Below are 14,370 nucleotides of genomic sequence, written 5' to 3'. Positions count from 1 at the left end.
TTCTCGCCCTAACTGTGTTGGATTAAACCATGTTCTCCCCTCGCAAACACCTATGTATTCTTTCGTTTTGAAATCCAAAGTTTCATACAATTTATCTGCAACAATTTAATCAAATAACTTTTTAAAATCCTTTTGTGTCTGCCTAACCTGACAGTGGTATTCAAATGTTGCGGTCAATCGCGATGCAAATTGAACATGCGACTTGTTTGCTGCGCGTTGAGCATGTTTAAAGGTGTTCAGAATCTCTCTTGGTGTCGGCTGAAATTCAGCTAAAAACAACTCTTTTAGTTTTTCGTAATTCGACAATTCTTCTTCAGTTGCATACGTTAAAACATTATTTGCTTTAACACCTAGCAAATTAATTAATATCTCAGCTTGTAAGTCTTTGGGAACTTCTTTGGTGGCAAAAGCTTTTTCCAATGAAATGAAAAACAAATGCAATACCTCTGGCCACTCAGGAACAGAGATTGTAAGCGTTTTAACGCTTTTCAGTAAATTTTCAACACTAGTCTGTGCGTTTTTTCTATCACCCGATAATGATTGTGATTTTAAATTTTCTAGCTCAATTTGCTTCTCAATTTGGGCTAATTTAAGACATTCAATTTCTAACAGATAGTGTTCATTACTTGTCTTAGGCGTCCGATCCTCGGCGATCGATTTGATGACGCCACGAACAAATTCAATTTTCATTTTGAAGACATCAGAATTTTCTATAATTTTTCTAATGTCAGCTTTTTTAGCATTTTCTGGAACATTCTCTCCAATTCTTTCGGCAATTAATTTTAAATCACTCTTATTTGAATTATTTAAGAAACTCATTTTAAAACGAAACACAAGTATCATTATCTTAAAGAAGGAAAAGTTTTCACAGTACCTTTTTTGAAGTTCGCCAGCTTGGAGCCCCCATAGTTGTGAGGGTGACCTCTTATCATCAAACAGAGATCACACTCACGATTCAAAGTATCAGGTTTTATTCCTGAATTATAGAAGAAAAGATAAACAGAATGAGTATGTACAAATGGATTAAATATGTTTAGGAGAGTAATCACATTGGTTCCACTATGGAGATGTAAAAGTCGCAGCTGACCACCTATGTGCGGTCACTTTAGATAAGTTCCAAGTCCGATCGCCTACGCGCGACCATTAAGCGTCTAGTTGTAGCTCCTTCGCGAGCGTTCTGTTAGACTGCTTCTGTCGTACTTCTCGAACCAACTGAAGATCCTGGAACCTGGAGAGTTCCTACAAAATAGAAATAGGTAGTGACATCTGGTGCTTCGTTGAGGCACGATTCCCACACTTATAAATGTAACATGTACTTATTTTAAATGCTGAATTTGAGAAGTTTTGGAGTATTTAATAATAATATATATGTGTGTGTGTGTGTGTGTGATGGTTTTACGGAAAACAGAGGAAGGATGAAGCTTGGCATCAGAGTCCGAGCATTGTTTGTCTGAGTGGCATACAGCAGAATGATGACACAGAAGGATTTTTCTTTTAATTGCACATCTTCATTCAATTCAAATGACAGATAATTTTTCTTTTAGATGTAATTCTCCCAATTACATATCAAATAGTGTTTTAAACTAAATAAGATGAAATCTAGGCTTTTGGCGTCATAACTATTCTAAAAAAGGGAAGAAAGATAAACAGAGCAGCGCAGAGTCATGTAGCAATGATAAAAGGAAGCAGTCTGATGAAAAATGGTGTGTACTCGGTATTTATACTAGCGGTTACATAACATGCCAGAATGTTCTCGTAAGTACTGGTCTAGGGGGAAGATCATGAAATAGCAGAAAGTTAATTAGAGGTTGCCTGTTTGCATAGGGCAAAGTCACTGTATTTTTTTTTATTTTTACACACACACACGCATATATATATATAATTGCAAAATAATATTTTTAAAAATATGATATAATCATGTCTAATATTTTTGCGCATTAAGCTGCTGAAAAATTTACGAAACAATAGACATTCTGAAAGGAAGTAATAACTAGAAAAATTTACTTTTGAAGTTTTCACAATTAAAAAAGGAATTTACCATAACCAAAATTGATAAAGCAAACAATTATTTCAGTATTTTATGAAAAAATTCTACAATTCTATAATTGGAAATGAACTGAAAAGTTTTTTTATCTATAGTATCTGCAAAAATAAAAAAAGAACTGTTATCAACAAAATTTCTGCTATTCACAAAAAATAGATAATTTCTCTTTTCATTACAAATAATAGATTTGCAAATCTATATGCCTTACCAAAATTTCATAAAAATCCTGTCAAATTTAGATTTATAGCCAATAGTTGGAGCTTATAAATTGGAATTCCAACATATTTAAAAATGTTCTTGCAAATTCTATTATTAATCAAATTAGCAGAGGTAAGAAAAGTTTACACTGAAATAGAAACACAAAAAGAAGAAATTCTATTTGTCCCCAAAATTTTAAAAGAAAAGGAAATTCCTATAAAATCCATTAATAGTCTTTAAAAAAATCTGGAGTAGTCTATACCCTGTAATACTTTTTAAAAGAATGAATTTTTCATCTGAAAGTTCCAAAAGAGAAGGATAAAGAAGGTCGTATTAAAGCGTTTATAGGTTTTTATTAAATTTTTTATTATTTATTTATTTGCTCTTAATTACTGTTCTTTTATTTAAAAAAGGGCCTCCTATATTCAGAGTTGTTTGTCATGATAAGCCCATGATGTGAAGCCTTTTTACTTTTTTAATAGCAGTTCCTTTACTTCTTTTTCAAGCTCTCTTCTGCATTTTCTGTAATTTTTAAATTTAAAAAAAAAAATAAAAATAAAAAAATAAAAATTTAACTTATAGGATTTTTCTACTCATTCCCACAAAATTTATAAAAACTTTTTGAGCACCCTTATTGAGTGTACTGATTTTAAAATATAATTACCATATTTGTCTTTAGGTGGCAAACTCTTCAATCCCATTACGCTTTCTTACAAGAACAAAAAATGTCCACATTGTTGTTCTTGTTGCCAAAATACGTATATATTTATGTGCCAACCCATGTATGCACATAGCACAGGTCTGTTTTGCCTCATGCACAGTGCTGATGTGTTACAATACTAAGTCTGTGGAAATCTTTGATGTTTCTTAAGTGAAAACAGATCGTTGTGTCCATGGGAAGGAAACAACTCACCTAAGGAAGAATTTTTAAATAAAGTTACGTGTTTTATGGCTGGTGTTTATTGTTGTCCAGTTTTACTGATTCCTTGCTCTTTTTTGGAATTATTTGTGTGCCAACATTTTGAAAATGGCTGTTGTCTTTTACAGTTCAATTTGGCAAAAAATTAGTCATCAAGTTTGTGAATGTTCTTTGAAGTCAGCAATGAGTTCATAACTTTTTGTTCATAACTGTTTGAAAGGAGTTAGGATAATCAGAAAGGTCTCTCTTTTTTGTAATGAGCTAATTTTAATTCTATTTTATAGATGACTTACCACTTCATGGATTTATTGGTCATCTTGAAGAAAGTGGTTTTCTACCACATGCTCATAAAATATTTCTGTGGACACATTACACCTTTAATATCATGTATAACAATGATAAGGTAAGTTTTTTAATATCATATTTCAATAATTTTTTTCATAAATCTCATATGTATATACCTGAATGTATAATGAACTCTAGACCTTATATAATATTAATCAGTATAATGCAAGATTGCATATAGCATACAGTTTTAAATTATGATTTTCAACATGCCTGTCACTATAATTCTGTTTTTAATTGTGATATCACCCCTTTCTGCATCCTCCGCCTCATAGAGAAATAACTCCACCTTATTGTATTTTGAACATTTATTTCACAAACACAAAACTAATACTAAAACTATAATCTAATAACTGAAATACATATATATATATATATTAAGTAATACAAGTTAATTTCTTTTTCATTAATGGCTCCCATAAGCCTTCGCTATGACCTCTCTGTTGGTCTCCCTCTTGGAAACTAAACTTTTGGCACCTCCCCAGGCTGAGATTTAGCGCACTCTATACATCTTGATGGTTGGCCTCACCCATACATCACCCCCTCATCCAAAATTGAAAGGGGGTGAAAGCCTTTTGAAATACGACAAATTATGGTACGTCAAACAAAAAGTTACTTTTACTAAAGTCTACAAATCAATCAATACTAAAGTTGAAAGATAGATAACACAATACTTATACAAGTTACTTCTACACCTACTACAAGACTTCTTCTAAAACTGTAATATATAAATGATTAACTCTTACTAATCAAACAATTATAAATGCAATATAATACTTAAAGTTTTTATGGTATACTTAAAAGTTCTCTATGAGAGTAGCTGAAAAGAAAAGACACACACAAAAAACAATAATCCTAAGAGTTCATAAATGTCTATGAAAAGTTCTTTCTTTTGCACAAATCATTCAATAGTCTCTAGTCTGGATAACACATCACCATTGTTTAACTTAGCACCTGGGCAATGTGAAATTGTAGTATCATACTTTTGTAATGCTAAAGCCCATCTCTGTAACTTAGAAAATTGGGGTGCATTCTTTGTGATGAAAGTTAGCAGATTGTGATCAGTTATCAGTTCCACAGGTGATCCAAAAATCCAAGTTTCAAACATTTTCAGGCTCCAAATAACAGCATAAGCTTCCCTCTCGATAGTTGGCCATGCTTGATGTGTTTTGGTTAGTTTCTGGTTGGCATAACTAATCGGGTACAACTTTCTGTTTTTCCATTGAGATAAACAGGTTCCAACACCTGTTGAAGATGCATCACCTTGAAGTGTAAAAGGTAATGCTGGAACAGGAGTATAAAGATTAGGTGTTTCCATTAATCATTTCTTTAATTTCTCGAATGCTTGGTCGTGTTTTTCTGTCCAGCACAACTCTTCAAGACTTCTTCATTTGGTGAGCTTGGTTAATGGATAAGCTGTTACGGCATAATGTGAAATGTAATCTCTGTAATAATTACATAGGCCTAGAATACTTTTCAATTGTTTCTTTGTTTAAGGTCTAGCTAATTTCTGGATAGCCTCCACTTTCTCTGGATCAGTATGATGACTGCCGGATCCAATGATATGTCCTAGATACTTAATATGAGTTTTAGCAAAGGAACATTTCTTGAGATTTACAGAAAATTTAAGTTCTAACAGTTTTGAAAACATGTTGTCAAGATGTACTAAATGTTCATTCGCCCTATTTGAATAAACTGCTATGTCATTGATGTAAGCTCGAGCAAAATCTTTGTATTTAGCAAGGGCTTGGTTCATCACACTCTGAAATGTTGCAGTGGCACTGCATAGTCCAAAAGGCATAACTTTAAATTGATACTGAACCCAATGTGTCTTGAAACATGCTATTTCTTGACTTTCTCTAATGGTATGGCCCAATAGCCTTTGAGTAAATCAATGGTGGATATCACGTTAGCTTTTCCAATGTGGAATAAGAGCTCTTTAGGATTTTCCATAGGGAAGTCATCTGGTTTCGTCACTGCATTAAGAGATCTAAAATCAACCCAAAGGCAAATATTACCGTCTTTCTTCATAATGCATACAATAGGGTACGAAATATCAACGTTGGTTTCTTCAATCAATCCCATTGACAACATTTCTTCCATTTGTTTGTCTACTTGCGGCTTCAATGCTTCTGGAATTTGATAAACATATGGCTTTTTTCTTCAGTGTCATTTAATCTTATTTTATGTGTTCCTTCTTAGGCAATTAGTACCTTATTTATAAATAAGTTGTCATATTTTCTTAGCAAGTTCATCATGTCATTTCTTTTATCATCATCTAAATGGCTTAAGTCTACTTCGCTAAGATGAAAATGATCAGACTTGTCACTCACACAGGGTGTGGAATGGACTTCTCCTAGTTTTTCTTCGTTCTCAAATTTTACACCTATTGCCTGTACTTTTGGATTAAATTTTCTAATTTTGTTTACGTGTACTCTTCTTATTGTACTATCTGCCAGTGTGACTCTGTAAGAATCTGAATTACGAGACACTATTTCTGCAGGTCCTGTCCGTCTGGCATATAATTTATTACTGGAATCTGGAATCAGCAGGTATACTTGATCTCCAGGATTGAATTCTTTATATATCGCTCTTCGATTAGCATATCTTGCACATGCACCTTGTTTCAATTCTGCTATTATAGATGCTTGCTCTGCTGCTATTTCTAAATTCATTTTTATCTCCTGTAGATAATCAACAGCACATTTACCCAATTTTATTGGTAATGGAATTTCTTCTGACCATAATGATTTTAATACTGACAACAGACCTCTGGCCTCTCTTCCATACATTAATTTAAAAGGTGATACTCCCATAGTACAATTTGGAATGTCGTGGTAAGCGAATAACAGGTATGGGATGTGTTTGTCCCAATTTTTAGAATCGTTTTGAATAACATGATGCAGCATACATTTTAGAGCTTGGTTATACTGTTCAACTAATCCCAAACTTTGTGGATGTCCTGGTCTTGCAAATCTAGGACTTGCTCCTAATCTGGTATGAAATTCTTGTGTTAATTCTGCAACGAAATTGGTACCTTGATCACTAGTTATTATCCGAGGTATGCCTGTTTTCATAAAGATTTATAATAATTTGTTGCATGTTGATTTTGCTGTAATTGTTTGTTCTCAAAGGGGTAGCTTCTGGCCACCTTGAATGTTCGTCGACTAAACATAGTACATATTTGTGTTTACATGCTGTTGGAGGTTCAATTCGACCAATTATATCTAAATTCATTGTGTCAAATGGAAATTCAGGTCTCTGAACTGGAACTATGGGTATACGATTGCTGGTTCATTCTCTACTCTGTAATTGACATTCCATACAAGTTTTGTAGTATTCCTCAATATCTTGTGACATGTTTGGCCAATAAAATGAATAACGAATACCTTCTTGTTTCTAAAGGGAGACAGAACATTGCCATTGAAAATGTTTATGTTATGGCTTGCTACTGCTTTGTCAAGATGATATTGTTAATATTGTGGAATATTATGTCAATTATGTATACAGTACAAAGTCCGTAATCCGGACTCGTTAGGACTTCGGCAATTCTGGATTAGGGTTTTTTCTGGATTATAGATCATCAATTTAAACCTGGTAAAATGGCATGCAGAAATTATACAATTAAAAATATGAAACCATAATTTATGAAATAAAGAGCAATTATGCTTACAAAAAAAACTTAATATTTATGTGTTTACTTTATTAAACATTTCTTTCAATGTAAGTTGTGTAAGTTGCTTTCTTTTTTTGTGCTAATACTTTCTCTTTAATTCTATAAACAGATTAATTTCTTGTTCAGTTACAAAGTTCCACTGTTCAAGTCCTGTAATTGCTGTGTCGAGAATACCGACTAACTTGTCAATCGAAATTTTTTCGTTTTCAATAACCTCTCTGTCACTTTCTTCACTATCGGAAGCGGTATTTTCTGGGCCTAGTACCATACTACAGATTTCGCCATCCGTTAATTGGGACATTGTAATCACAATGGAAAACTTCTGTTATATCATCTTCATTTATTACCTCTTCTCCACATTTCTTTACAAAATCCAATAACTGGAAAATTTAGCCTTTAGTTTGCGATGTCCGAAAACCTTCAAATTCGCAGCATATTCATCGTCCTCACCATGAAATATATTAGCTGGCCATAAATTATGTCAGGCATTTTTTAACGTATCTGGAGACACATCCTCCCATGATCTTGCGATGCTCCACACATCAGATTTTATGCTAAAAAACTTCAAAATGTCTTGAATAGTCTGGTTCAAGAAATTTAATATAGATTTTTAAAATGCTACTTTATATTTGCATTTCAGCGCATGCACTATTCCCTTATCCATAGGCTGAATGATAGACGTACAGTTTGGGGGTAAGAATAATACAGATACATTATCTAAGTGAAGTATGTGCCGAACAGTTGTCAACAATTAGGACTATTTTTGAGTCATCAGGTAAAACAACCGAATTCAAATGTTGCTGTGCCTCGGGTATAAAATGATTTTCAAACCAATCATTCATCAATGCTTGTGTCATCCATGCTCTTTTATTTGCGTAATATATAATGGGGAAAATTGCTACTCCTTTAAATGCTCGAGGTCATGCATGTTTTCTGATTAAGAAAAGTTTGCACTTGTGCGTTCCTTTGCACACGCTAAAATTGTTCGTCTCGCTTTGGAATCTTTGACACCAGTTGGAGCCTTTTCTGGAGAGGTTGCCAAGGTAAATCGCGGTACATATTGCCAGAAAAGACCAGTTTCATCAGCGTTGTAAATTTGTTCTGGAGATAATTGTTCACTAGTAATGAGTTCAAAGAATTCATCTGCAAATTGTTCAGCAGCTTCAGTATCAACTGAAGCTTTTTCACCTGAAATTTTTAATTGCCTTATAACATGGCGATTTTTAAATTTGGTTAACCAACTTGTTGAATATATGCACACTGTGTTTAAGTTGATTTCTTCATGAAATATTTTGGCTTGAGCCATTAGCATTGGACCCGTCAATGACACGCCCTCGCTGCGGTGCTGTCTGACCCATTCAATCATCACTTTGTCATGATCGTCACTTTTAGCATAATGAACCCTTTTTCTGTTATTCATTGCAAGTGGTGTGTCAGGATTCACAAAAAATTCAAAAAGTTCCTTTTCTTTTTGCTTATGTCATATACAGTTGACTTTGCAATGTCATACTCCTCATATAATTTTGAGACGGATATGCCTTTATCCATTTTTTGCAGCAATTCCACTTTTTTTTTTTTGATGAACATCGAAATATGCTTTTGCTTTGTAGATCCTTTGGCAGCTACAGAATTGGAAACTCTTTTTGACATAATCAAAAGTTCAAGCTTAATTTTTATAAAATTGTTCTAACAGTCTGCAAAAAATAATAAGCCGGATTCAATTAGAAGATTAAGGAACAGCGCTATCTGCAACATTAACTGAAATGCCTTAGAATCAGTAAAGATAATTTTAGCCTAGCTTATACCGTCCATTATACATTGAACGCGCATGCGTAAAGAATGCAAAAAAAAAAAAAAAAAAAAAAAAATGTTTGTGGCTTTGAGGTACGGATTATAGATCATTCTGTATAATTGACGTCCAGATTACGGACTTTGTACTGTATATGCATAATTACTGTACATTTATTTTTTCATAATTTTTAAGAGAAATTTTTTACATTTAACATTACAATGTTATACCTAAAGAAATGGATTTTATGAATATTTTCATACTAAAAATTTAGTAATCAAATATATGTACCAAAAAATCTCTGTATGAAAAATTAAAGATTATTAGATAAAAAGAATATGATTTTACAGTTTGGGCAATGAAGTTCGCTTTATTTGGGAACTGAGTGAAGTGGCCAGTTTAAATTGGAAGTACCAACTTAAAAAGGAAAAAATTTAACTAATTTAATAAAGTTGAATATCACTCATTTAATTCAATAACAAAAGCTGTCATTGATGCTAATGTGAAATCAATTCTTTATTAAAATACCACTGTGGCATCAAATCTTTGTGAAATGCCATATTAGTGTTATTAGATTGAATCTATTCAGCCTTTTAATGTCATTATTAGAACGTTTATTTAACATCATTTAATGGAATGTTTATTTTTACCCAGATTATTGCTGCCAATGTGTCCAATGCAGACAGTTCTCCTTTGAATTTAATTAATGCTGTGACTCCTCTAGAAGTAACCCACACATATTCAGTAAATTGGATTGAAACTAAGTAAGGTTTTGTACTTCTTCAAATTTTTTAATATTATTTTTTTCATAGAAAATAAAACAGTCGTTGTAAATTTAATAATTAAAAATTTCTCTGTTTAAAATTTTATTTAAAATTAATTTCTCCTAGAGAGATAACATGTATAAATTTTAAGAAAATTAAATTTTAGAATTTCATTCATTGTTCTACTTGGACAATATTGCAATTTTTATTTTGGATAACAATTTGATTTAATCAACATATCAGGACTTACAATATTTGAAATTGTACTACCCTAAATACTTTGCTGTATTGTCACAACCATTGCTCACACACACATTCCAGTTACAGAAATGTTTTAAGTGATGCAAAGATTAATGTTATGATATTTTTTAATTTAAAAGATATGATTTTGCTTAAAAGATGAAATCCAACTTTTTACACATTCCTTCAGTCCTTATAATTGTATTTAGAAAAAATTTGTACTTCTTATAAGAAATAAACACAAAGGTTTGAACTCCTGTATGAAAAAAAATATGCTGAGATATTTAATTTCAGAATTCACAATATTTGATGTCATTTTCAATTTGCATTGAGGAGTAAGTTAATAAAAAAGTGTCTAGTATCTTTATCAGTAATTTTGTTACATTTAGTATGCCAAATGAATTTTCACACAAGTGCTTTATAAACTTTACAAATTTTCAAAGTCTAAATATATGTTATTAATATTCTCATGAAATTTTATCACTTTAGAATCATAACCTGGTAATCATAAAAAATTCATTAGAGTACATTTTTTTTTTCATTTTTCATTTATGCTAATAATACTATGAGTTGCTTTTATACCAATATAATGTTTTTTAGATACAGTTTCCTTCCAATTCGCCTTCCGGCATTTTCTAGATCACAAATGCTATAAGACTGTGAATAAGATCTCACTTTTCCAAGAAAAATTATATATATTAAACAATATTTTTCACAGTAATCTGCATAGCAATACATCTCACATAGTCTCTTAATATCAGAAATCTTTTTCTGAATGATATTTTACTTTCAGTTATGTACAACTTCAAGCATTTCACTCTTCAGTTTGTGTATGGCCCCAGGATATGAAACCTGTAATTTAAATGTGTGTTTTATAATTCAGTTGTACAAAAATAAAGCAATTTTAAATCTTATTGTTAAAATTATTCTTGTATAAAATGGAAATTAATATTTGAAATTTATGTATATCATTTTCCAAAATATTGCATAATATATGATGTAGGAATTCTTTCATCATTAAATCTAATCCAACATTATCATGGATTTTTAAAACAAAATCAATAGCATTTTAACAAATTTATTAGTTTGATAATAAGTTAAGTGAAATAACAGAGGAAAAGACAAAATTTGCTAAGATAAAAAAGTAAGAGATGTGTAAGATAAAAAATATGTAAATCAAAATTATAACTTAAATTAGCAGTAGCCCCTTAATTCTTCATTTTAATTTTGGTATTTCTCCTCTCTTTTTCTAAAAATAGTAATAATTGTTATGGACTGTGTCTGATGATGTAATTAATTCCAACTGAAACCTTTTTCTTAATAAGCTTTCATGTTGGGTAATGACACACTTTGCTTCTGCCTCTGTTGCCCCAAGACACGGCTGCTGCTTTCTTCCTATCACAGCAATATTAAAAATGTAAATGCCTTGAAATAAGCATGATTTGAGTCCCAAGTGAATTTTGGCCACTATTGTCAAATTCAATAAGTGCATTTTATCTGCCTTGGCTGCCAAGTTTGCTGTTCATTATAAATAAACATCTTAACATTTATGGCATCAATATTTCTACAACATCATTACATTTACTCAACAGGATCTCAAGTGCATGTACACCAATGGAATTATAAAAGGTATTATGACAAGGATTGAATCTTTAGCAATGACTACTAATTTTATTTTATTCTTCATCCATATGGAACATTGCTCTTGAACTATACAGTATCCAGAATGAAAAAATTTCCTATCATTGTTCTCTTACAGTACTTCAAAAATTAATCCAGTATAGCATTTGTTTATTTTGAAAGTGATTTAATGAGTATTTTCAAGAACTGAGGGCACAAATGTTCCAAATGATTTTTAACTACACCTTTCCCAGTGCTTTTGAGGGTCCTTGATCTCTGTTTAAAAAATGTGTTTCAAATTTATATGCGATAAATTTAGCAGATGTTTACCCATAACAGAAATCAATGATTATTTTCATTCATTCATAATGTGTTAAATTGCAGTTACTTCAGTAAAATAAAACTCAATTAGTTCTATGGATTTTAAAATTTTATATCTAGTATTTTATGAATAAAGTTAGGTTTTAAATTAGTGGAGCTAATAGAAATTGCTACTCATTATTATGATTCTGAAATTGTACTAATGCTGTTTCCTTATTATGCTGGATTTAAAAAAATTAGCACTATTTTATGAAAAAAATTAAAAATTTTATGGTGTCGGAAGATTTTTCATAATTATGCTAGATAAAATTAAGTAACAAATTTATACTTTTGTAATTATTTTATTTAGGAAAGGTTATTAAAAATTACTGTAGCAATAATTAGAAATTTGTATTGTTTAAAAATTTTGAATTTTTTTAAACATTTTGGAATTATTTTGAGAATGATATGAATATGAAAAATGAATAAAATAATTCTGAAATATTAGTGCAGAAAATGAATATAAAATTGTGTTTTGTGTATAATATAGAAAATATGTAATGTTTAAAATATTGAGTATCGTTATAATAAATATAAAAATACTAAAAACTTCAGAAATTGAATAACAGTAATGAAAGTTATTTAAGTAATGCAGTTTAAAATTGAAATTAATTTAGAATGTTATAAAAGAATGTTATAATTAATTAATAATTGTATTTTGTAGGAATGGATAATTGCATGCAAATATAGAGTATGTTGAATGAGTAGTTATTCAAAAACACAGGCCAGTTTTTACCTCTATGTAACTGATTCTTTTACTTTCCTCACACAATGTAAACTTTGAAGGTTCCCTACTTATAAAAAATTCCTATTCTTTTATATAGAATTACATAAAAAACAAATTTTTATGTAATTCTATATAAAAAATTTTAAAAAATAAATTTATTATTTATAAATTATTATCAAGTTACAGTAGAGTATTATAAAAAATAAATTTTTATGTAATGGTGCAGCTCACAAAGGCCAATTATCTTACATAAGGAACAGAGGTCTTTATGAGTAACTGAGAGAGTACCCTTTAATGACTAATGAATTTTAATAAATCAGTCAGTTAAAGTGGATATATCGAGCAGATGGAGAAAGCTGTGGCTTCTTCTAGTTTGTGTAAAGTAAGAAATTTAGAAAAGTGATAATAACAATGGAATCATAATTTCAGCAGTATTACTACTGTGATGTTAAAAAGTAATTTTTAAATAAGGAAATGAGTGTATTATAAAATTTCAAAATTTTTTGTGGTTATTCGAAATAAGTGTATAAAATTTTTATAACTGTGATATTGTGTTAAAAGTTTTGGGAAACCTCCTGTGAACAAATATGATTATTTGGATTCTAAAAACAAACTTTTAAAGCTATTCTAATAACAAACTCTTGGGCTTAAAATATTATCAAAGTTTATATGTTGCAATTACAGTAAACCCTCTTTAACATGAACTCACATTAAGGAGAACACTCGGTTAACATGAATAAAAGTTTGGTCCTAGCGATCTGTATAGGAAGTTTTATTGGTTAATGCAAATTTCAGTTAACATGAATTGCAAACTGTTTTTTAGTCCATTGCATCATTAGATTTTATTGTGTAACACAAATAGTATATTTCCCTGTTGTTTCTCTGATAGGACTATACCCAGAAATTTTCCACCCGTTTAACTGAAAACCTCACAGAATACACTGTATTATTTAAAACATAGAAAGCATAAGTAAGATTGTTCAACAATCATTAACATTGTGTCAGTAATGAATGAGAAGTTCGTGAGTGCTGATAATGATGTTTCCATATGTGGAATCTAATGTGCAAGTAGTTGTGTTTGAAGGTTCAACAAATGCCATCAGAAGAAAGTGAAGTGGATAATATCATTTCGCCCACCCACCAGGAAATGTTGCATGCCTTAGACCTTGTAGAATGCTTTGCTGCAGCTGCCAAATTGATTGCTAGTTTTATTCAACTCATGAGTATCATTAGCCATGAAGTTGATGATCTGTGAGTGCATTATTTTAAGTTACAGTAGAGTAATTAATGCAGTACTGTAATGTTTTCGGTGAGGACATTATATACTATAAATGCTTATTATATAGAAAAAATTATTCCAAAAATAACATTTCAATTCCCAATTAATAGGAATTTTTTTTAGCACAAGCTCTTTATTTTTTGGCTCATTGAGATTTATGTTAATGAGGAATTTACTGCATTTGAGTAATTATTTTGGCGACAATTATAATTTGTATTTTTGAAATTATATTCTTCATTTGCTGTTACCTCACTTATCTCCTAAAAAGGCTTTTCTGTTGCCAAGCCCTGTTTTCTTTGAAGAAGGGAATATGTAATATAAAAAATATATAATAGAAAAAATTATTCCAAAAATAACATTTCAATTCCCAATTAATAGGAATTTTTTTTAGCACAAGCTCTTTATTTTT

General features: G+C 30.7%; 1 protein-coding gene across 3 annotated transcripts in view; it reads left to right on the top strand.

The window, feature by feature from the left end:
* Positions 1-14,370, top strand: part of LOC118179558 (transmembrane 9 superfamily member 1-like) — a 98,201-nt gene that overhangs the window by 22,444 nt on the left and 61,387 nt on the right. For all 3 annotated transcript variants that reach the window (XM_085823688.1, XM_085823689.1, XM_085823687.1), the window contains 2 exons: positions 3,446-3,564; positions 9,626-9,735. In XM_085823688.1, the coding sequence (XP_085679814.1) occupies positions 3,446-3,564; positions 9,626-9,735 (229 nt within the window). The remainder of the gene's footprint in view (positions 1-3,445; positions 3,565-9,625; positions 9,736-14,370) is intronic.

Source organism: Stegodyphus dumicola, chromosome 9 (genome assembly GCF_044657685.1).
Source record: "Stegodyphus dumicola isolate Sdum_Otavi_A_Nest chromosome 9, ASM4465768v1".
In the NCBI taxonomy this organism is placed as follows: Eukaryota; Metazoa; Arthropoda; class Arachnida; order Araneae; family Eresidae; genus Stegodyphus; species Stegodyphus dumicola.
This window is presented reverse-complemented; position numbering and strand designations above follow the sequence as displayed.